The following is a 24,791-nucleotide window of genomic DNA, read 5'->3' on the forward strand; positions in this document are numbered from 1 at the left end:
GCTCCTGTGAGGCATGAGCTTGTCTGTTGTGCAGTGAGTTTGTCCAAGTTTTTAAAGAGAGCTCAGCTCGGGAGGTCGGCCAAGACTTTCCCAATCACTGCAATGATATGTGCTGGCAGGCCGGATAAGACCTTGCTGGGAGGTCGACAACGTCTTGCTAATCGACGAGATTTTGGAAATATGAGAGGTCGGCTTGGTTGAGCTCTCGAATGACTTTCCAACGAATCCGAGCGACTTGAGCCTTTAGTGAATCTCTATATCCGATGAAACAGGGTGAATGACATAAATAGCGGGCAGAAACTCTCCCATACTTTCTCTGATAGGTCAAACTTATCTCCTTGGATATTGATGCCACCCGGGTCGAACGGTGGAGTCGGGTCGGTAACTCTACCAGGTAAGCTATCAAGAATACGGGAAGAAATATGAGCTAAGACGGCGGACTGGGAAGAAGATTCTTCGTTGACCTTTGAAAGATCTGCCAATAAGAAAAACAACCACGTGAATGGGCGCCGGAGGGGGTCCCCGGCGTGGCCACTCCGATGCTTAAGTCAGCAGGGTATTCAAGCAATAAAACCAATGTAGCCAAGTGATGGCTGTGATATTGGTGTGCAATAAATGAGTGTGTTAAATGTTCATTAATATCTGAATGAAGGAATAAATGCAAAACCTGGTATTTATAGTGGAGGAAATAATGATGACCTCGTTTTTTGGGACGTGCGCATTAAATATACTAGGGCGGCTGATTATACCCTATTGTTCTGACATGTCAAATCATGTATTGGTCATATCCCATCTGTCCAGTCACTCATTAATGTTAACAGGTCGGCCGCGTGTATTTCAACATCATTAAATGCCTCCCTCGCTTCGAGATGTCAGAAGAGAAGTTATACCAGAACTCTGGTGCTATGTCCTGAATCAACCACTCGAGAGATGGGCTGTCCTGACCCGGGCATCGCTCATGGGCCTGACCCATGACCCTAGCATTCCCGGGATCAACTGCCCGGGACATATCGGGGTATCATCACTCCTTCCTTAAATAGTCGGGCTAGAGTCTACTCGCTGTCCCGATTAGTCCCTTGTGCCCGATCAGGAAAGCCATTTTGATACACCTTCTGGACTGAGCATAGCTACACAGACGTCGGTGTATGGTGAAGACTCGCGATGTACATCAATCAATCATATCTCCCACGTTTTTATGTTTTCGAGGATGATTTATCGCAATATTTCGATAGGCGTGTACGTCTTTTCAACTTTCTGGTGCAATTCCCAATGTCCGTCCTGACCGTCTATGTATCCAAAGATTCGACGGTTGTGATTAGCCCCTTGCTATTATAAATATAGCAACATCTTTTTTATTTTTTCCAAGTTACCATTAAATAGTTGGTCACAAGAGTCAAATGGCGAGCTCCAGTAATCCGTCGAATTCAGATATGGAAGAAGTCTCGTGGCGATTAGTTGAGAAGAAGAAAACCGAGATAGAAGATGAAGTGTTCCATAAGATTGTTCGTTACTGGGAGAAACTTCAGAAATTACAACTTCTCCACGAGACCGGAGAAGCTAATGCTTCTAGACTGGTGGTAAAGATGGAGAAGTATCGGGAACGTCTGAACGTGACTGAAGAGGTGAACATCTTCGAGGGTGATTACATCTACCAGCTGACGTTGCTTAAGGAGATGAAAATCCTCTCGGGCATTACAAGCACCGAGGGCTTCCTCAAGTCTTCCCCAAATGAGCTAAGGAAATGGAAAACCATGTGGATACTCTTTGTAGAAGAAGAATACTCCGCTGTAATTAGTAGAAATGCTAGCAAGTGAATAAAGTTATTCTTCTGTTTCATCCTTGCTTTGTATTTTTAAGATCTGGTATAAGTCTTTATTACTGAATACCTGCTGAACAAACCAAACAAAAGTATCCCAACGGTAATGGTTGATCACCGGCTTTGCTTTGAAACATTACGTTGGGCCCTGACAATCTCTTAGAGAGGATACGAAGCTCCAAGGTTTGTGATATCCGGGTAGTCATAATGATGCATGCATTATCATTAAACATTATCTCGGGAAACCTTTCATATTCGGGGTCGTTTTGATAACTGCATCCGCCTTTTGGTCTACCCCACGTAATTTTCGAGGCCCTTAATAATCGCCCACGTGCACTGGTCTTAATGGCTATGATACATTCTCCTTCCCAATAAATGACGGCATGCTTTAATTAACCTTAGGCTCTTCACATTCCCTCATCCCAAACGTCTTTTCCTCCCTTTCCTATAAATAAATTGGTGGATAAGATGCACCCATACCAACAGAACAATGTCGAGCTCCAGCGACTCCAGCACTTGCAGCAGTGCCATCTCTTCTGTTGGTGTGCAAAGTCAAATCCCAGCGGAGTTACGTCCCTATGTAGAGCTTTTCAAAAAGAATGTCGATGAGTACATTCTGGCCAAAGTCGTATGTACCTGGCATAAGCTTCAATTCATCGGCCTTCTTTATTTGAACGGCACAGTCCTCACTCGCTCTCAAAGGATGGTGACGAGGAAATACAGGCGGGAACTAGGGGTATCCCGCATTGAAGAGTTGCTGACTGACCAAAACCTGCTGCATGCTATGTTGTGGAAGGAATGGCGGCATCTAAATAAGGTCTCGAGCACTGATTCCTTTGTCAATCTTGGCATTCAAGAAGTTACTGACTGGATGGATGAGTGGAAAGGTCGAGTGGCCACTGAAATTTCTGTAATACGACGCCGACCATTCCCTTAATGAAAATTTAGACAATTAATTCCTGCGTCTTCTTTTAATTCCTTGCAAATGTTTTAACACCAGCTAAACTAATCATCAATCCGAAAACCGAAAAAGGTAGGCCTAAACATATCCGAACGCCGGGTCCCATGCTGTCCGGGCCTTTTAGCCGGGTGATGGGATCCTCTGCTCCCGAGTTACCTCGTAAGAGGCCGGGACTTGGCATGTTTTCTTTCTTGATTGTGATAAAAGGATTCTATCGGGGCGTATTACCTCTTTACTTCATGGGCATGAACGAGTGGCGAAGATAGCCAAGAGAGCTAATGCCCAAACCAAGGCCGCTCAGGGAGCGCATGGTCAGCTCCAAGAGGAAGTAAACCGGATCAGGGAAATTCATGAGAATGTCCTGGCCCGGGAGAAGGCCATTTGGCAACAGCAGATGGATCTGCTTCAGGCAGACTTATCTGTTGTTCGGGCGGAGGCGCAGTCGGCCAGGGCAGAAGCAGAATCCTCCCGGGCTCGTGCCGAGGATTTCGAGGCGATGGCTGCTGAGGCTAGAGAAGGGATGCTGGCTGCCAGAGAAGATGCAGAATACCACCGGGTCCGAGCTGAGGACTTTCAGGCGGCAGTGGCCCTTTTGAGGAAAACCCAGACAGAGCAGATGTCACACTTCCTGAAGTCTTCGGATTTTAAACGAATGCTGGCCAGAAAAGCTTTCCCGTACTTTGAACAAGGCTTTAACAAGTGTTTGGAGCAATTCGAGGAAGCTGGCCTGGTTCCAGCGGATATGGAAGATTTCCCAGATTTGGAGAAGGCTGTTGCATCTCTCCCAGATGATGACAAGGAAGATATGGATAAGCGGGACCCTCCTGCGGAATAAATAACTCTCTCTTTTTTTTTCTTTTTTTTCTTTTTTTTTTTTTGTAACCTCTTTCCTCTGATCTATGTATGCATGTTTCTTTTTTTCGATTTTGCTCCCTTTAGAAAAATTTCGTAATTTCGATTGCTAAATGGGATACGGTTTACCCGGGTTGGGTATAAGTCCTAAAAGATAATCCGGGGTACGGGTCCACCGGGCCAGGGTACGGGTCCCTGGTCTTAAAAGATTATCCGGGGTACGGGTCCACCGGGCCAGGGTACGGGTCCCTGGTCTTAAAAGATTATCCGGGGTACGGGTCCACCGGGCCAGGGTACGGGTCCCTGGTCTTAAAAGATTATCCGGGGTACGGGTCCACCGGGCCAGGGTACGGGTCCCTGGTCTTAAAAGATTATCCGGGGTACGGGTCCACCGGGCCAGGGTACGGGTCCCTGGTCTTAAAAGATTATCCGGGGTACGGGTCCACCGGGCCAGGGTACGGGTCCCTGGACTTAAAAGATTATCCGGGGTACGGGTCCACCGGGCCAGGGTACGGGTCCCTGGACTTAAAAGATTATCCGGGGTACGGGTCCACCGGGCCAGGGTACGGGTCTCTGGACTTAAAAGAATTCTTTCGAGTAATTTCCTCCATTCAGTGTAGAAATAACAGATACAAATGTTTCTTAAGCATAATACTTCTTTAAATGAAAAGCATTCCATGGTCTTTTAAGAACACGTCCTTGAGGATCTTCGAGATAATAGGCCGTACCAGAACTGACTTTTCTGATTACTTTGAAAGGCCCTTCCCATTTGGCTTCTAGCTTCCCCACATCACCCACCGGTTTAACTTTTTTCATAACCAGATCTCCCACGTGAAAATCCCTTCTTCGGACGTGCTTGTTATAGGATTTTATGATCCTGCTGCGATAAGCTTCCATCCGGATGACCGCCCGATCTCTTTTTTCTTCCACAAGGTCGAGCTCCAGGGCTCGAGATAAGTCATTGTTGCTCGAATAGGATTCCACTCGAGTGGAAGATTGCCCGATTTCTACTGGCAAGACTGCTTCAGATCCATAAACCAGACCATATGGGGTTTCCCGAGTAGATGTCCGAGGAGTAGTCCGATAAGCCCATAAGACGCTGGGTAATTCTTCTACCCAATCTTTTCCTTTCCCCTGCAACCGGGCTTTCAAAGCTTGCACGATGATCCTGTTGGTTACCTCTGTCTGGCCATTGGCTTGAGGGTAGGCTACTGAGGTAAAAGATCGCATAATCTTCATTTCCTGACACCAAGAGGTAATCTTTTTTCCTTGGAATTGTCTGCCATTGTCTGAAATCAATTTCCTGGGGATGCCATATCGGCAGACAATGTTTTTCCATAAGAATTTCATGATTTCATCCTCGGTGATTCTTGCCAACGGCTCGGCTTCTACCCATTTAGAAAAATAATCCACAGCTACCAGGAGGAACTTCTTCTGGGCGCGAACTGGCGGAAAGGGACCCACGATGTCCAATCCCCATTGGTCAAAAGGGCATGATGCGGAGATCGGTTGCATGTTAGCAATTGGGCGGTGGTGGAAATTAGAGTGATGTTGACAACCTTGGCATTTCTGGACGAGCCGGGTAGCATCTTGGTTTACTTGGGGCCACCAAAATCCTGCTAAAATAACCTTCCGCGATAGAGCCGTTCCCCCGAGATGTTCCCCACAACATCCCTCATGTATTTCCCGAAGGACATACTCTGTCTCTTCCCCCGATAGGCACTTGAGTAAGGGGCCCTGAAAGGATCGCCTATATAAAACATCATTTAAAAGGGCAAATCGGGGTACCTGCTTCCTGATCTTTACAGCTTGGGTCCGGTCTTCTGGAAGTTTTCCCTCCTTTATATATTCTATGAGAGGAGTCATCCAAGAGTCTTCTCTCAGCGGGGGTGTTTCTTCTTCAAGCGAGGATACGAGCTTCGAACAATAGAGAATCTCCCGGGTGCTTACTTCTGTCAAGGAAGCCGCCAATTTAGCCAATGTGTCGGCTTCGGTGTTTTCTTCCCGGGGAATCTGTTCGATACTCCAGTCTGTGAAGGATGACGCTTGAGAAGTGATAAGATTCAAGTACTTGAGCATCTTTTCATTCTTAACTTCGTAAGCTCCCTTAATTTGTTGAGTAATCAGCTGGGAGTCGGAATAAATGATGATTCGGGATGCCCCAATCTCACGGGCAGCACGCAACCCTGCCAAGACAGCTTCGTATTCTGCTTCATTATTCGTGACCCTAAAGTCAATCCTTAAAGCCAATTTAATCCTTTCTTCGAGTGGGGAGATCAAGACGACCCCCACTCCGCATCCCGCTATGTTTGAAGCGCCATCAACAAATACCCTCCACACTTTTTCTTCCTCGGGCTGGATCATTTCTGTTAAGAAATCTGATAGCGCTTGTGCTTTTATTGCAGCCCGGGGTTTATACTCAATATCGTATTCCCCGAGTTCTACAGTCCATTTGATCATCCTCCCCGAGACCTCTGCATGAGTCATAATTCTGCCGAGAGGAGAATTAGTGAGGACCACAATGGGATGTGATAGGAAATACGGTCTCAACTTTCGAGCAGTCATTACCAAAGCTAGAGCAATCTTTTCTAATTCACTGTATCTCATTTCGGCTCCGCGAAGGGCGTGACTGACATAGTAGACAGGCTTCTGATCGGTCCCTTCTTCCTTGACGAGCACGGAACTAACAGCAATTTCGGTGGCTGAGAGATAGACCCACAATTTTTCTCCGGGCTCGGGTTTTGCTAAGACAGGCAATTCAGCCAAGTGTTTTTTCAAATTTTGAAAGGCCTGCTCGCAGTTGTCATCCCAGCCGAATTTCTGTGCTTTCCTCAGAACTTGAAAGAAAGGATAGCTACGGTGTGCAGATCGGGAAATGAAGCGTGATAAGGCTGCAATTTTCCCTGTCAGTTTTTGCACATCTCGAACCGACTGAGGAGAGGGCATATCCATGATAGCCCTGATTTTTTCTGGGTTGACTTCGATTCCTCGATCCGTGACCATGAACCCCAAGAATTTGCCACTCTTAACCCCAAACACACATTTGGCCGGGTTAAGTTTTATCCTATACTGCTTCAAAGTGGCGAAGGTTTCGATCAGATCATCGATGAAATGGGCGACTTCTCGGGTTTTAATCAAAATGTCATCCACATATACTTCAATATTTCGGCCTATCTGTTTTTGAAAGACAAGATTCATCAGTCGTTGATATGTAGCCCCTGCATTTTTTAGTCCAAAAGGCATTACAACATAGCAGAAAGTTCCCCCAGACGTGACGAAACTAGCTTTGTCTTGATCTTCTGTAGCTAAAGGGATCTGATGATATCCCTGATATGCATCCAAAAAGCTCAAGATTTCACACCCAGAAGTGGAATCGACTAGCTGATCAATCCGAGGGAGTGGGTAACAATCCTTCGGGCAAGCTTTATTCAGATCTCTGAAATCTACGCACATTCTCCATTTCCCAGTAGACTTTGGGACGAGAACTACATTCGATAGCCAAGAAGGGAAATGGACTTCCCTAATTTGTCCAGCCCTCAGCAATGCTTCGACCTGTTTTTCAATTATTTTATCTTTCTTCGGGCCGAAATGTCGCTTTTTTTGCTTAATTGGCCGGGACCCTGGGAGGATATTTAGTCTATGCTCGGCCACTTGGGGCGAGATCCCGGTCAGTTCCTGCTGAGACCAAGCAAAGATATCGGCATTAGTTTTTAAACATTGCAAGAGTTTTACCCGGGTGGTGGCGCAGATGTCCCGAGCTATCCGGATAGTCTTTCCCGACTCGATCTCCACCGATTCTTGCTCTTCTTCCGTCACAAAGTGTACTTCCCCTTCCCGGGCTTCTTCCTGGTGTTCTTTCCCCTTCCCTTCCCTTCTTGCCTTCTTCTGATCAATTCGGACTGTTTCTCCATAACATCTTCGAGAAGAGGGCTGGTCGCCCTTGACTTCTCCGACCTGTCCTTTCACCGGGAATTTGATCTTTTGGTGGTACGTCGAGGCCACTGCTCTCATTTCATTCATGGCTGGTCTCCCTATGATGACATTATATGAAGATGGGGCGTCCACCACTGTGAAAGTAGTTATGACAGTTTTTCTCAAGTCTCCAGTGCCCAGAGTCAGGGGTAGAGCAATTTCCCCTTCTGGATACACGGCGTGCCCAGCAAACCCGAACAGGGCGGTTTCCACAGTTTCCAGCTGGTATTCATGCAGATCCATTTGGATGAGGGCATCTTTGAAAATAACATTGACAGAGCTCCCATTATCCACGAAAATTCTTAACACGTCATAGTTGGCGATGCGGGCCTGAATGACCAGCGCATCATTGTGAGGTAAACTCACTCCTTGGAGATCTTCTGGTCCAAAGCTTATAATCGGCTCGTCTCTTCTTTTATTATCAACTTCTAGACACTCCCTCCTACCCCTTGCCTTCCTTGCCCGATTAGAGTCGCCATCAGTAGCTCCCCCTGAAATCATTTTGATTACTCCTCGACTCGGAGAAGGATCCTCTCCTCCCACTGGCTTGATTCTCTCTTCCCGGGTACTCGTTTCTCCTCCTCGTCTTCCACTTGAAGTGCTCATCGTTCTTTGGGGAATATTCAGCGATGAACGTCTGGACAACCAGGGTGGTTGTTTAGATCGTTCTCGTGGCAGGTGAGGCGCGGACACGGGACGTCTATTAGCATTTCTTCCTAGGACTCGGCACTGATTAGTGTCGTGAGCACAATTTTTATGAAGGGTACAGTACCTTTTTTGTTCTGGCTTGGAGATTCTGACCCCTGAACGGGGAGGAAGGACTTCATTTGACTTGCACTCTTGAATCTCTCTGTCCCGAGCCATCTTTAAAGGCACATGGGGGAAATGACCCCCACCACTTTTCTTAGGAGCTCTTTCTTCAGTTTTGTAAGTCCGATCTCCTCTTGCTCTTTTCAAGGCCTCTCTTTTCTGGTTTTGCGCTTCTTCCATATTGATATATTTCTCCGCTCGTGACAGGAGATCCTCAAAATTTTCAGGCAGTTTTTTGGTTAAGGATCGGAAGAAATCCCCTTCCCATAACCCTTGCATAAATGCGGTGGTTTTTGTCTCAGGTGCACAGGTCGGCACATCAAGGGCCACCCGATTGAATCTTTTGAGATAAGCCCTCAGGGTTTCATCTTGCCTTTGCTTTACTTCGAATAAACTGAAGGCGGTCTTTTTGTACTTTTTACTGCTGCTAAATTGATGCAAGAACACTTTTTGAAAATCTTCAAAGCAACAGATGCTTTGTGGCGCCAACCCTTCAAACCATCTCTGTGCAGAATCGACCAGAGTGGTAAGAAATACTTTACATTTGATTGGGTCTTCATAGCAGTGCAACATGGCCATATTTTCGAAACGCGCTAGGTGTTCCTCAGGGTCAGAGCTTCCATCATAATCTTTGATTTTTGCCGACTTGAAATGCCCGGGAAGTGGTTCCCGGACGATGATGTCAGAGAATGGGCAGCCTTTGATTACAAAAATACCGCCCTTGGAGACAGCCTGCCCTTCCAATGCTTTCACTTTTTTTCTTAATTCTTCCAATTCTCCAGCGATAGTGGGGGATTTAGAACCTGCGCTTTCCCTTTCTTCTTCCCTTCTCTCTTCCTCTTGTGCTTGCTTACGCTGCTGTTCATGCTGACTGGCCTGGTGAGAAGCAGCCTTTTTGGCGTTAGCCATGTTGACAGCATCGGTTATGATTTTCTTCAATTCTTCGGGAGTCAAATGAATGGTGGGTTGAGGATCATTAGGGGGGGGACCACCTGCGCCAGAGAGACGTGTATTGTTTTCCTCTGGGGCTCGAGAGGCGTCTTGGTTTGCTCTCCTAGTAGGAGCCATATCCACGTCTTAGGACTCAGATTTCCCACAGACGGCGCCAATGATGCCACCCGGGTCGAACGGTGGAGTCGGGTCGGTAACTCTACCAGGTAAGCTATCAAGAATACGGGAAGAAATATGAGCTAAGACGGCGGACTGGGAAGAAGATTCTTCGTTGACCTTTGAAAGATCTGCCAATAAGAAAAACAACCACGTGAATGGGCGCCGGAGGGGGTCCCCGGCGTGGCCACTCCGATGCTTAAGTCAGCAGGGTATTCAAGCAATAAAACCAATGTAGCCAAGTGATGGCTGTGATATTGGTGTGCAATAAATGAGTGTGTTAAATGTTCATTAATATCTGAATGAAGAAATAAATGCAAAACCTGGTATTTATAGTGGAGGAAATAATGATGACCTCGTTTTTTGGGACGTGCGCATTAAATATACTAGGGCGGCTGATTATACCCTATTGTTCTGACATGTCAAATCATGTATTGGTCATATCCCATCTGTCCAGTCACTCATTAATGTTAACAGGTCGGCCGCGCGTATTTCAACATCATTAAATGCCTCCCTCGCTTCGAGATGTCAGAAGAGAAGTTATACCAGAACTCTAGTGCTATGTCCTGAATCAACCACTCGAGAGATGGGCTGTCCTGACCCGGGCATCGCTCATGGGCCTAACCCATGACCCTAGCATTCCCGGGATCAACTGCCCGGGACATATCGGGGTATCAGATATCAATAGTCATTACCGTTGTTTTAGGTTCTGTACCTTTCTTGGAATCCCCATTCTCTGTCTTGCTCCCTCTTCTACTCCTTGTACTTTTAAAAACAATTAATAACATTGGCAGGCTTTTTCTTTTTTACAATTCGACCTATTGTTATTTTAGTAATCCGACAGAATACCCCTTATATTTGTTTAATTCCATATTTAGATTTAAAAAAAATAAAAATAAAAAGAATATGGTTATGATAACCATTATCAATAAAGATTTTAAATATACATATAAATATATCTTTTTTTCACAATCATAATTTTAGTTCAAGATGACGATATAAATAATTTAATAAAGTGTTTTTTAAAAAAAAAATTGTCATTGAGCTAAATGTTTACCAACTGTAACAATGAGTACAAACAACAAAGTAGCATCCTTGATACAAAAGTTAAAAAATAACAATTAGAAAATATATCTTCGTATTTTAATGACATGGAAAATATATCTTCGTGTATATATATATATATATATATTTCTATGATTAATTAAGCCAACAAATCAATATTTTTTACACAAAGCAGCATATAATATTAAAATGACATGGAAACCAAAGAAAAAAATCACATATATATACGATACATATATGAGATCCTTGATACAAAAGTTGCAAATTAACTGTATGGGGTAAATATACTTCCAAACATGGCCAATTGAATTAAAGTAGATCTTTTATGAGACGATCTCACGAATCTGTATCTGTGAGACGGGTCAACCATGTCGATATTCACAATAAAAAATAATAATCTTAGCATAAAAAGTAATATTTTTAATGGATGTCTCAAATAAGATATCTGTCTCACAAAATATGACATGTGAGACCGTCTCACATGAGTTTTACTATAGAATTAGGGTTAAATCTGTAAATAATTTTGTATCCTGCATTTTCTTTTGAGATCCTCTTGCTTATTAAAAAGGTATAAATACAGCACAACGTCACAACGACATAATTTGTGTATAAACAATTCCAAAACATAACTGTAGAAATTACTAAATTATTTCGTATTTTCTCTGACAAATGTATACGAACATGTGTGTGTGATATATATATATATATATAGACACACACACACACAGCACTTCAAATCGAATTAATGCAGTCAAAAAATTCGTTTTAAATATATTTTCATTACCAACTTATTCATGAATTTAGTGAATAAACTATGACTATTGATGCGATCCTTGTGAAATGGACGAGCCGGGTCGGGAGCTCCACAGGATCTGCTATCAATATAATGATGGGAATAAGAGCAATGAGATATATCTCCGTAATATGGCTTCAGCTGTAACCTGCACACAATGAAAGGAACTCGTGAATGGGCGCCGGAGGGGTGTCCGGCGTGACCACTCCGATGCTTAAGTCAGCAGGGTACTCAAGCAATAAAACCAATGTAGCCAAGTGATGGCTGTGATATTGGTGTGAATGAATGAATCTATGAATGTAAAGAGAGAACCTGATATTTATAGTAGAAAAAGTAATGATGACCTCGTTCTCCGTGCTACCTAGCTACTAATTATAGTAGGACGGCTGAGCACACCCTATATTCTGACATGTCAACTCATCGGCACGGTGTCAGAGATGGGACAGTCGCCCACATCCTATTCTGCTAGTATACTCGAGTGCGGTGCTCATATCGAGGTGGCCGGGTAGAATGCCTCCCTGGAGATTTATACAAGAGCCCGGGCCTATGACTGCCCGGAGAGTCGAGCATGGGCTTGCACCTGCCCGGCTCCAGAAGAATCCACCTGCAGACTTACTCGGATTTGGGAATCCATTTGATATTCCGGGTCATCCATGACCCGGGCTCTTACAAGGGTATCATCACACATCCCTTAAATAGTCGGGCTAGAGTCATACTCGCTGTCCCGATCAGTCATGCTTGGATTCCCAAAGAGACAATCGATTTTGTTCTATAAAAGCATCGGGGGCTTCATGTCTCCCAGAAATGAGATGAAATGCCGGAGTCTCGTGTCTCATGGACTTGAGATAAGATGCCGGGGCCTTTTGTCTCTCGGACTTACTGAATAACCAAGGTGCGGAGCCTTGGGCCGGGGAGCAGATCCCGGGACTTGGAATGGTCGAGGTGCGGAGCCTTGGGCCGGGGAGCAGGTCCCGGGACTTGGAATGGTCGAGGTGCGGAGCCCCGAGCCAGGGTGTAGTGCCCTGGGCTTATCAATAACCAAGGTGCGGAGCCTTGGGCCGGGGAGCAGGTCCCGGGACTTGGAATGGTCGAGGTGCGGAGCCCCGAGCCAGGGTGTAGTGCCCTGGGCTTATCAATAACCAAGGTGCGGAGCCTTGGCTTCATGAATGGTCGAGGTGCGGAGCCCCGAGCCAGGGTACGGATCCCTGGACTTAATAGATAACCAGGGTGCGGAGCCCTGGCCTTCATAAATGGTCGAGGTACGGAGCCCCGAGCCAGGGTGTAGTGCCCTGGGCTTATCAATAACCAAGGTGCGGAGCCTTGGGCCGGGGAGCAGGTCCCGGGACTTGGAATTGTCGAGGTGCGGAGCCCCGAGCCAGGGTGTAGTGCCCTGGGCTTATCAATAACCAAGGTGCGGAGCCTTGGGCCGGGGAGCAGGTCCCGGGACTTGGAATGGTCGAGGTGCGGAGCCCCGAGCCAGGGTGTAGTGCCCTGGGCTTATCAATAACCAAGGTGCGGAGCCTTGGCTTCATGAATGGTCGAGGTGCGGAGCCCCGAGCCAGGGTACGGATCCCTGGACTTAATAGATAACCAGGGTGCGGAGCCCTGGCCTTCATAAATGGTCGAGGTACGGAGCCCCGAGCCAGGGTGTAGTGCCCTGGGCTTATCAATAACCAAGGTGCGGAGCCTTGGGCCGGGGAGCAGGTCCCGGGACTTGGAATGGTCGAGGTGCGGAGCCCCGAGCCAGGTTTGAGAACCCTGTGCTTATAAATAACCAAGGCGCGGAGCCTGGGCTTCATGAATGGTCGAGGTACGGAGCCCCGAGCCAGGGTACGGATCCCTGGACTTAATAGATAACCAGGGTGCGGAGCCCTGGCCTTCATAAATGGTCGAGGTACGGAGCCCCGAGCCAGGGTGTAGTGCCCTGGGCTTATCAATAACCAAGGTGCGGAGCCTTGGGCCGGGGAGCAGGTCCCGGGACTTGGAATGGTCGAGGTGCGGAGCCCCGAGCCAGGTTTGAGAACCCTGTGCTTATAAATAACCAAGGCGCGGAGCCTTAGCTTCATGAATGGTCGAGGTGCGGAGCCCCGAGCCAGGGTACGGATCCCTGGACTTAATAGATAACCAGGGTGCGGAGCCCTGGCCTTCATAAATGGTCGAGGTACGGAGCCCCGAGCCAGAGTACGGATCCCTGGACTTAATATAATGTGCCGAATGCCGGGGCCTCATACCTCCCGGGCTCTGAATATGAGTGCCGGGGCCTAGTATCTCCCGGACTTTGAATATGAGTGCCGGATGCCGGGGCCTCATACCTCCCGGGCTCTGAATATGAGTGCCGGGGCCTAGTATCTCCCGGACTTAAAAGATTTTGTTTCTCCTGCTATATTAGTTTTATTAAAAACCAAATCACTAACCTGGAAATACTGAATCCGAATTCATTTTCTGTAGAGTGAAATTCTCTAGTTGAGCTAGACTACAGCTGTATGCTACTGAGTACATAGCAAATACTCTTCCACGTCAATCCGGAATAGCTGCTGAGCTTCGAGCTCATATAAAATCCACATATAAGATCTGAATGCCGAGCTGGTCGGACTTCTATGTTTGCCAAGGAGAGTTGGGCTTACTGTGGTGCCGAGCAAGGTCGGACTTGCTTCGAATGGAAACCATATCTACGTCTTGAGCTCAAGTTTCCCACAGACGGCGCCAATGATGCGATCCTTGTGAAATGGACGAGCCGGGTCGGGAGCTCCACAGGATCTGCTATCAATATAATGATGGGAATAAGAGCAATGAGATATATCTCCGTAATATGGCTTCAGCTGTAACCTGCACACAATGAAAGGAACTCGTGAATGGGCGCCGGAGGGGTGTCCGGCGTGACCACTCCGATGCTTAAGTCAGCAGGGTACTCAAGCAATAAAACCAATGTAGCCAAGTGATGGCTGTGATATTGGTGTGAATGAATGAATCTCCGAATGTAAAGAGAGAACCTGATATTTATAGTAGAAAAAGTAATGATGACCTCGTTCTCCGTGCTACCTAGCTACTAATTATAGTAGGACGGCTGAGCACACCCTATATTCTGACATGTCAACTCATCGGCACGGTGTCAGAGATGGGACAGTCGCCCACATCCTATTCTGCTAGTATACTCGAGTGCGGTGCTCATATCGAGGTGGCCGGGTAGAATGCCTCCCTGGAGATTTATACAAGAGCCCGGGCCTATGACTGCCCGGAGAGTCGAGCATGGGCTTGCACCTGCCCGGCTTCCAGAAGAATCCACCTGCAGACTTACTCGGATTTGGGAATCCATTTGATATTCCGGGTCATCCATGACCCGGGCTCTTACAAGGGTATCATCAACTATGTTCAATTTACTAAAATCTAATTAAAAAACTTGCACGTCATTACCTAGACATTATGACCAAATAATTGGTTGTTAAATCATTTTAGCCTTTTGATAGACAAGAAAGGAAAGCCCATCAAAATTTGGTAGTGTGTTGAAGTTGTTAGGCAAATATAATTAGTTTGGTACGTACATGCCATCCCCACTTGTTTATGAATACGCTTTACCTCCACTAAGCAAAAGTTTAGGCAAAAACCGAGGGCAAAAATGTCATTATACAAGATAAAATCTCATATAAATTTGAGTTTATTGTCAAAACCCTAATGACATCCATTGGTATATATGCATATCTTTTTTTTTCTTACTAATTTTGTATCTTATTATTATTGTTGATAGATAAGTGACAAATGTACGATAAATATGTTTTTGATTTATAAAATTAATTTTTTTGAATGAAGACCGTTTGACTTTCGGTAAAAACTTGTGTAAGACGGTCTCACGGGTCGTATTTTGTGAGACATATCTCTTATTTAGGTCATCTATGAAAAATTATTGTTTTTTATTGTGAATATTAATAGAGTTGACTCTTCTTACAGATAAAGATTCATGAGAACGTTTCACAAAAGACCTACTCTTGACTTTCATGATGGAAAGAAGGAAGAGTGTGAACGTGTAATACAGGGACAGATTTAGTGTAGGGCGAACGGAGGCCACGGACCCCCCAAAAAATTTTTAAAAAAAATTTAGTATATATTAATTTTTTTTAAACTAAATATATAAACAAATATATATATACATGACCCCCCAAAATGAATGATACGTCCATATATCTCAGTGGCTAAAGCCAATTATAACGTTTGCTCCACCCGATTTCGAAACCTGGTCCCTCTTTTTTTTTTTTTTTTGGCTTAGCGACGGTTACCGTCGCAAAATCCGCGACGGTTATTTTATAACCGTCGCCATATAGCGACGGTTGTTGAGAAAACCGTCACAAAATAAACTAAGCGGCCCCCAGTGTCGAAATCCTAGATCCGCCCCTAGTGTAATATGAATGATTAAAAAAAATTGATAAATATAAAAAATTGATAACATAATTACTTATTATATCATTTATATGACATTTTACGTAAATTCATATTTATCTTATCAACCGCATCCAACGAGACGAAGCAAACATGTTTGTATGCGTTTGAGTAAATTAAACGGTATATAGAATTGGAGAGAACTTTTTGTTGCTGTTGACGAAAACAAATCATTATATAAATAAAGTTAATAATTAATCCAACCACCAATGATAAATTACAACGAGGCAAGTTCGAATTTTTGTAATGGAACTTTAAAATACTTTGGTACCATACATGACGATACACGCCATCATCTTGTATACATACATATATATACACACACATACATACATATATAATCTATATGTAATATTAGTTGCAAGTTAAATTCAATATCTAAAGCTTAAAACAATATTAGTACATCTATGCACGCAACAATATTTTTTATAATTTATTTATTTTATATTTCAACGATGATCAAAATATAATTGTAAAAAATGATGAAGAAATATAATGTAATTTTGATTAAAAAATAAATAGGAAAAAGAAAGAAAGAAAAAAAAAACTCAAGTATGAATTGAACCTATATTTTTATGTTTAAAGAACTAAGAATCTATTCATTGAACTACATATCATAAACATTAAAGTTTTAACAATTTATTAATATATATAATTAATAAAACAGACCATGACACCAAAATTTAGTTACTTTATGTGTCTCAAACTTAATAATATAATATGACTTACGTGCATTATTTTGAAATTTATTTGGATAATTTAGATAATTATATTTTAGGTAGATTTTAAGTGACTTGTACTAGTGATTACGATGTATTTTATTTTATACATCCGAGATAGACATAATTTTTAATTTGAAATTAATATTTTTAAATTATTTATTTTCAAAAATTATTCAATTCATTGAAATGCAACCTGAATACATTTGTGATTTGTTAAAAGGAAAACTCCAGGAATGTTTGAAACTTTAAAAAAAATAAAATTATTATTGATATTTCTTTCACAAATATATATATATATATATATAAAGCATATAATCAATTTTTGTTGCAAACATTACTTTAAATGTTTTAGTTTTCTTAAAGTCGAGCCAAGTTCTTGGGGCCCCCAAAATCCGCAAAAAACGAAAATATACTTCTCTAATTTGTCCACGTGATATACAAATAAATATTGTTCAAAGATTAAGTATCATGTGAGACCGTCTCATGGATCTTAATATGTGAGACGAGTCAACCCTATCTATATTCACAATAAAAAGTAATACTCTTAGCATAAAAAGTAATACTTTTTCATGGATGACCCAAATTAGAGATCTGTCTCACAAATATGACCTGCGAGACCGTCTCAAACAAGTTTTTGTCTTGTTCAAATTATTTGTAAAATGAAATTATCTTATATATATCTAAAACCATGCTTGAAAAATAATCAGATTTTCTAAAGATTGTACAACGTCATGTTAAATTACATTCACCACCTAAAATAAACTTAAATTTTATTTATTTATTTATTTATTATTTAGTCATTATTCAAATGTAGACAAAAACTTGTGTGAGACTGTCTCACTGGTCATATTTTGTGAGAAGAATATCTTATTTGGGTCATCAATAAAAAAATATTAATTTTTATGCTAAGAGTATTATTTTTTATTATGAATATTGGTATGATTGACCTGTCTCACAGATAAAATTAGTGAAATCGTCTCGCAAGAGGTCTACTCTAATTTCTCAAAACACACATTTATATATTTATAATTTGATCATTCAAATTTTAGTTTTAGTTTGTTATTTTTTTTAATTTTAATTTTAATTGTTTTTTTTGACATGAAAATGATAAGGTATCAACATGACTCTGATTTGTACATTGTCACATTAAAATTTTCAATAAAAAAAATGTTAAAATTACACAAAAAAAAATATAATATAATATAATATAATATCAAACACTATAATTACAAAAAAAATTCGTTGAAAATATAAAATTTTTAATAAAATATTAAATTAGTATGCATTTATAAATACAGACAAAAATTTGCAGAATACTTCTAAAACGTGGGACACCCTCTGCTGGTGCGCCCTACCTAGAAAAAATACAAATCACGAAGATAAAAGATCTCCCACCCAATTATAATATTCCATCCAATAAAAATACAAAAATAACCCAAAAAAAAAAGAGAGAGAAAAAAAAAAAAAAGAAAGAATAAATAAAGCATGAAATGGAGAGAATATTTACAGCAGCCCGGACCATTGATTCGCCCATGCTTAAATGTGAGAGAAAAGGATGAAGGTTTAAGGGTTTAGGTCCACCAACTGGTTGTTAGAGATTGAAACTCCATAACCAAACATCATCAACACCACCAAAGAGTTTAACCAACAACAATAACAACAGCTAAGAAAGATATTCTTTTATTATCCTTCACATATATTCTTCATTTCTATAAAGCAAACAAACAAAATTAAATGCAAGAAAAAGTTGCGATTTTTATCTCGTGGGCTTTCAAGAATTAATGGGTAGACTTCTTTTAGGGGCTTAGTTTCATGTAGATTTATTGTAGCTAGCGGAGGAGTGGAAAAAAGAAATGAGCCTACGCATGTGTGTGCGAGTGTGTGTGATTTCGCACGTGGGAATAAGTAGAAAGAGAGGGGGTGTTTTTGAGTTTATTAAGGTAGCGGAGTCGAAGGGATGTTGATAATGTTCCTTCGCTCTGGTTTTCTTACATAATATTAATTATAATATTATGTACATATAAACAAAGAGGAAAGAAAAAGGCTGTTGTTTTGTTTTCTTTCTTGTTAGTGTTGGGATCTTGGGATTGTGTTTCTGGAAGATTTTTTAAGCGGATCGGAGCGGCTTGTGTTCCCGAGAAGCCACACGAGTCATACTAGTTTTTTCAGGTTTGTGTATTAAAAAATCTTTGACTTTTTTGAATTTATTTTATGCTGTAGTCTAAGCTGTGGAGAAAAAGCAAATTTCTTGATTGTCTCTTCTTGGTTCTTGGATTAGATGATGTTGAAGTAATGATATTTTTACATGTTGCTGTCTCTATTGAATTATTGATTTGTACCCTGTGCTGTCTTTTGCTCAGTGCTTGTTGCTTGCTCGTTTGTTGGGCAAAATTTTTAATTCCTTTTCTTGATGGATGGATGTATGGGAGAATTTTTTTGAGCTTTTAAATTTTGGGTCCTTTTCATTGAAGTTTCTCTTGTTTAAAACTGATAGTTTCATCTAAATTATGTTTACTTTGGAAAATCGTCCCTATCTTTTGTGGGTTTTGTGAATGGAACAAGATATTTAGTTTCAAATGGTCAAATAGCTGATTTTGAAATTTCTTGATCATTTTTTGGGTGATGCTTTTTGACAATCAGTATGTCGGTCATTGATTTTGTTTCTCTGTATTGAAAAAAAATTAATGATATTTGTGTGTGTAATACCTTAACCGACACAATTCTTTTTTACAAAAGTTGCCGAATGCATCCTTCTTTTAGTTGTCCATAATAACAGTGTGACCAGATTACCATCAAATTGGCAAATCTATGGGTAGAAATTTGAGCATGTATTCTTATTATAATTTGTGAAGAGCTTTATTCTCAGCGGTTGCAACCACAAACTTGATTAAAATATATATCCAAATGTTAAAATCCTAGCTATTTGGTTACAATTTTCTTGAGAATTCGATGCCCTCTTATTATCTTCCGGAATTTCAAAGGTGGAAGATGTTAACCAAGAAGGAAAATCTGGAAACAAAATTCATGGCTACATATTTTCCAAAATCAAACAATCAAAGTGATGCTGCAACGATGCTCTATTCAAGGGATCCTTTGCCTGGTTCTTATTCAGAAACACCAGTTATTCCCGGAAACACGATGATGTATATGAATTTCTCACCTTCCTCGGGGCCGTTTTCTGATGCACTTGCTGGGAATTCTCAAAGGCAAAGCACCTGTTTTGAAATTCAGCCTGCTGACAATTCTGAGCCTGGCTCATCTCAACAAGAAATAATGCTAAATTTCGGAGGTTCCCGAATTGTAGAACATGATTTAAGCTCATGGAAAGATGGTAGAAACGAGATGCTAATGATGCACCCCATAAATGGTGGTCGTGTTCTTCAAGGTCAAGGATTATCCCTTAGTCTCGGTACACACATACCCTCAGGAATGCAGATATCACAGATCCCGTATCAGAATGATACTTCCAGTTTCTCTCCATTCTTGGATCCGAACCCATCACTCTCTAATGATGAGAGGGGTGGGAACCAGTCTTTCGAAGAAGATGACAATTCACGAACTAGGCAGTTGAGCTATAACGAATATGTGCTTTCTTGTATTCAAGGAACCAATGCCGATGCAATAAAATCCGATTCATATGGCATGTCAAGCATGACACGAGCCATTCCTAACTCAAAATACCTGAAAGCTGCACAACAACTGCTTGATGAAGTTGTTAATGTCAAAAAAGCTATTAAGGAACAAAGTTTCAAGAAAGAGTTAGTAAAGGACTCAAAAGAAGGTGATGGGGGCTTGGGAGATGGCGATTCAGATCCTTCTCAAGCAGGGGTATCTTCAGTTCTACCTGAGTCAAGCAGCAACTCCACTAATGAACTTCCAGCCGCTGAGAAGCAGGATTTGCAGAATAAATTGACAAAGCTTTTGGCAATGATGGACGAGGTGATGTTAAGTTTTCGTCATGTTGCGTTATGTTTTTCTTTTCTCCTAAGTCCTTTCTGAGATAACTTTTAATTATGATAAATTATATTCATTTTGCTCAGTACATTAGAGAAGCTTCATTGTTTTGTTTATATTTCATACCAAAATCAAAGAAGGTTTAGGTAAATAATGCATGTAGAACATAAAAATATTCGATAATCTCAATGAAATATCCCAAATAAAATAAACAAAAAAAAATAGAGAGAAATAAACTCCTTCATCGATGATGTGCTATGTATTTGATTGGTGTGTTGTTTTATAATACTTTTGTTTCTGCGAAAATTTGAATTCGTGATGTCAGAAGGTTATTTCCTGATATGGAGATCTATTTTCTAGAAAACTGCTTAGTGTAGAAGTTTATGTATATGAAAATTGTTTTCTATATATATGTCACACGGGATGCCTAATTCCTCTGTCATGGTTGTTCCTTATTCAAGTTTTATCGTTTCAGGTTGACAGGCGATACAAGCAGTATTATCATCAGATGAAGATAGTGGTGTCTTCCTTTGATGTGATAGCTGGATCTGGGGCAGCTAAACCATACACGGCACTTGCCCTTCTCACAATTTCTCGCCATTTTCGCTGCTTGCGCGATGCCATAAATGGCCAGATTCAAGGAGCACGGAAAAACCTTGGTGAGCAAGATGATTCTTCAAATGGCAAAGGGATTGTCATATCACGCCTACGTTACGTGGACAAGCAACTCAGACAACAGAGAGCCCTTCAGCAGCTTGGAATGATGCCACAGCATGCATGGAGGCCACAGAGGGGACTTCCTGAAACATCTGTTTCAATCTTGCGTGCTTGGCTTTTCGAGCACTTTCTCCATCCGTAAGTTGTATATAATATGTTTGGTATCTGCTCAATTGTCCCTCTTGTTGTGTGAACCGCCTATGTAGCGATTAAAATGTGTGGTGCTTGTTTTGATCTACCATGCAAGTGATTTGAGTTACACTGATACTTGTGATAATAACAAAGTCAATGTTACTTATTAGAGAGCAGTTGCTAGGAGGGTAGTTGTTGGTTAGCATCAATTGTCTCCGTATTTTTATATGGCACAGTAATTAAAACATAACACTCGTGCTGCGGTTCAATTCAAAAGATTTGAATTGCACTGCAATGGCCTGTAGTATAGTAATTAGCACTCGATTCTCCAAAATCTTTTTCTTTTGTTTCTCCGCTCTCTTAATCTCCACCTATTTGACTCGTCTGTAAAATTCTGCAATTTAACATGTTACTTTGGTTTTGTTCTTCAGATATCCAAAAGATTCTGACAAGATAATGCTAGCTAGGCAAACGGGACTAACAAGAAGTCAGGTAGACACGTTTTCCATTAACACAAATCATTATCACCAACTTTATGTGGAAATAATCTAGCTCGTATGAGCTGTTTATCTCCCTAGCACGACCATTTAGTTCATTTCTGGCGTTTTAGTGGATTATTTAAAGAATATTTCTTTTCTGGCTCAATTATGTCTCCATCCTCCTATGTTTAAGTGTTGGATAATTTTGATCCTTAATGAATGAAAATTAAGCAGTGTTTGATTGAAAAAATTCGAAACGAAGAATGAAGCTTAATGAACGAATATTAAGTTCGGTGGTTCTGGATTAAACTCGATGCGAGTTCATCGAATGTTGAAAGAACTTCAAACGAGTAGTCGGAACATGTAAGGGATGGAAACCGAATTTAAAAAAAAAAACGGTGAACAGTAGCAGGCACGCGGATCTGCGCTCTCGGCAGGCGCGCGCACAGAACGCGCCCACAGGCGGCCCTTCGGATTTTTCTGGCATTTTTTCATTTTGTTGGCATTGTTTAATGATTGTGGTCAGTTACAATGGCAAAGGGACACCCTTATGAATAAAAGATCATATGTTTTTTCACATGAAAAATATTAAATGTTTGATTTATCGAAAATCAAAAACACATAATTTCATTTACATATTGTTCTTCTTCCTTCTTCAACAAGAGAGGGTTTCATTCATTTCTTTGTTATAGAACTTGGATATTTTAGTGTTCATTATCCAAGAATTGTAGTTGTATATTGGGAGAAGATTGCCACAAACCTTTAGCACGGGACAAATTCTTCTTAAGGAGAAAGTATTCAACACTTGCCTCTACAAGCCATTTTCATTGTTTCTTCTTGTTTTTCCTATCAAATTTCAATCCCACAAAAAACATTAAGCACTTTATCATTTATTTATGGGTTGTGATCTGCCTTAACGACCCTTCATTTGCGGTTTTTATAAAAAAATCTGTGTGCTAAGTATGGATGATGGGACAAAGCGGACAGTCGTATCTTGGATTGAATAAAAAAACTTGAATTCTTTTAATTTTTCTGAATATGTAAATTTAGACTACGTTCAAACATTCAAAAAATTTTGCTCCTTGGTATATAATGTGCTTTTTGTTTAGCATTTATTGACCTGCATTTCGCTGCCTCAGGTCTCAAATTGGTTCATAAATGCTCGAGTCAGGCTTTGGAAGCCCATGGTTGAAGAAATGTACAAAGAAGAGACCGGTGACGCGGAAGTCGACTCTAATTCTTCCTCAGAAACCACTCCAAGAACCACAAAAACTGATGCAAAAACATCTCAGGAGAAAGGAGAAGATTTTCACCAAACCTCGACCTCTTCTGGCCAGCTCCTTGCCTCGAATTCCATCCCCATGCCCGACGTAGAAATGGTGGAACTAGATAACAATGCCAGTTTCCAACCTCCAAGCAAGTACTGTACAAGAAAATCAGGAGACGAGCAGAGGCAGATTGATGAGACTACTCTCTTTCAAGATTCTATGGGACATTCGAATTATGGCACCGACCGATTTATTGAAGCTGCATACCATATTTCGGAATTCGAAAGATTTGGAAATGGGAGTGGAAAGATTTCACTCACACTAGGATTGCAGCAGAGCGCAGGTGGTAGCATTCCAATTTGTAATGATACTCGCTATGGTTTTGTGAATACAAGAGGATCTGATGCATACAATGCATCAAATTTGGCTATGGAGACTGAGATTACAGAATTCGATTGTATCGATTCTGAAAATCGGCAGCAACGGTTCGTCCCTCCCCGTCTTTTACATGACTTTGTAGCATGAACCGATGAAAATGAGCGACAGAAATGGTGAAAGTAGATGAAGTTTGAAATCTTGATCTGTGTGGAGGTAAAAGGGGAGTTTAGTTTCTTCCATTTGAAATATGAATGTATATTATAGAAATCAATTGTGAAGAATTGTATGTTTTAAATAACATGGGAATTAGCATACTGTAATTTTCATGTGTTATTGAAGAATAAGAGAATTGCCTCATCCCACTTTTATAATTTTTTATTTTATTTAATGTCATTATTTATGTCGTAATGAAAATTTACAATTTTAATAATATATTATCAAATTTGGTTTCCATATCTTAACTCTGATTTATTTTTGGTTTTGATATTTTTTTTACTTAAAATTATTAAATCCATCGAATATGATTTATTTAATATTGATTTTTTTTTAATAGACACATGTTAGGAGAATAAGTATCGTATTACCCATATTAACATTCATTTGATAAAAAAGAAAGTGAAATTAGAGCAAAACAATCCACAATATTTTAAAATAGAAGGAAAAAATTCGTCGATCTATTTATTTTTGTTTGTGTATATTTTATTGTGTGTAATATAAGATTTATTATTTGTCACATTACTCACGTAGAAGAGTATCAATATCAAATAAGAAATATCTTGTGGATTTAATGGTTATGGAAAAAAACAAAAAAAAAATTTACTAGATGAAAATCAAATTTTAAATTATAACTCAAAATAAACCAACTTACAATAGTAAAATTACAATTTACCCTTCACATCCACAACTTTATCATATATATATATATATATATATATATATATATATATATATATATATATATATATATATATATATAAAATAGACAAATGAATGCTATGAATGATATCTAATAGACAAAAACTTGTGTGAGACGGTCTTTCGGATCGTATTTGTGAGACGGATCTCTTATTTGGATTATCCATTAAAAAATATTAATTTTTATGCTATGAATATTACTTTTTATTATGAATATCGGTAGGGTTGACTCGTCTCACAGATTAGGATCCGTGAGACGGTCTCACATGAGACTCATTCTATCTAATATATGGATAATAAATTACGATTCTAATTATTTGTAGAACTAGATATGGCCATGCTTCGCGTTGAACTTGAATCCGGAACAACCCGGCCCATAGTCAATGAGTGGGTTAATCGGGTCAACGGGTTTGCCTCGGAAT

The 24,791-nt window shown here is 40.9% G+C and overlaps 2 protein-coding genes across 2 annotated transcripts; one reads left to right on the forward strand and one right to left on the reverse strand.

The window, feature by feature from the left end:
* Positions 1-4,864: 4,864 nt before the first annotated feature.
* On the reverse strand, positions 4,865-9,479 carry LOC140826893 (uncharacterized). Its single transcript, XM_073189431.1, has 2 exons — positions 5,022-9,479; positions 4,865-4,918 (listed from the first exon to the last, which is right to left on the reverse strand). The coding sequence occupies exons 1-2, from the start codon at positions 9,477-9,479 to the stop codon at positions 4,865-4,867; spliced, it is 4,512 nt and encodes a 1,503-aa protein (XP_073045532.1).
* Positions 9,480-18,025: 8,546 nt separating this feature from the next.
* Positions 18,026-23,816, forward strand: LOC140827011 (BEL1-like homeodomain protein 7). The gene is made up of 5 exons (XM_073189580.1): positions 18,026-18,695; positions 19,508-20,465; positions 20,956-21,335; positions 21,761-21,821; positions 22,948-23,816. Exons 2-5 carry the CDS (start codon positions 19,515-19,517, stop codon positions 23,599-23,601), a joined length of 2,046 nt encoding a protein of 681 aa, XP_073045681.1. The 5' UTR covers positions 18,026-18,695; positions 19,508-19,514; the 3' UTR covers positions 23,602-23,816.
* The last annotated feature ends 975 nt before the right edge of the window (positions 23,817-24,791 follow it).

The sequence above is a fragment of the Primulina eburnea genome, chromosome 3 (assembly GCF_022965805.1).
Source record: "Primulina eburnea isolate SZY01 chromosome 3, ASM2296580v1, whole genome shotgun sequence".
In the NCBI taxonomy this organism is placed as follows: Eukaryota; Viridiplantae; Streptophyta; class Magnoliopsida; order Lamiales; family Gesneriaceae; genus Primulina; species Primulina eburnea.

What these genes read in the sequence shown, in the direction of transcription:
- LOC140827011 (XM_073189580.1), top strand. Translation starts at nt 19,515, where the DNA reads ATGTTAACCAAGAAGGAAAATCTGGAAACAAAATTCATGGCTACATAT. An exon ending in TTCGAGCACTTTCTCCATCC is followed by an intron (nt 21,336 to 21,760) that starts GTAAGTTGTATA and finishes TTTGTTCTTCAG; the next exon opens with ATATCCAAAAGATTCTGACA. An exon ending in CGGGACTAACAAGAAGTCAG is followed by an intron (nt 21,822 to 22,947) that starts GTAGACACGTTT and finishes TCGCTGCCTCAG; the next exon opens with GTCTCAAATTGGTTCATAAA.
- LOC140826893 (XM_073189431.1), bottom strand. Translation starts at nt 9,479, where the DNA reads ATGGCTCCTACTAGGAGAGCAAACCAAGACGCCTCTCGAGCCCCAGAG. An exon ending in TGGATTATTTTTCTAAATGG is followed by an intron (nt 4,919 to 5,021) that starts GTAGAAGCCGAG and finishes AATTGATTTCAG; the next exon opens with ACAATGGCAGACAATTCCAA.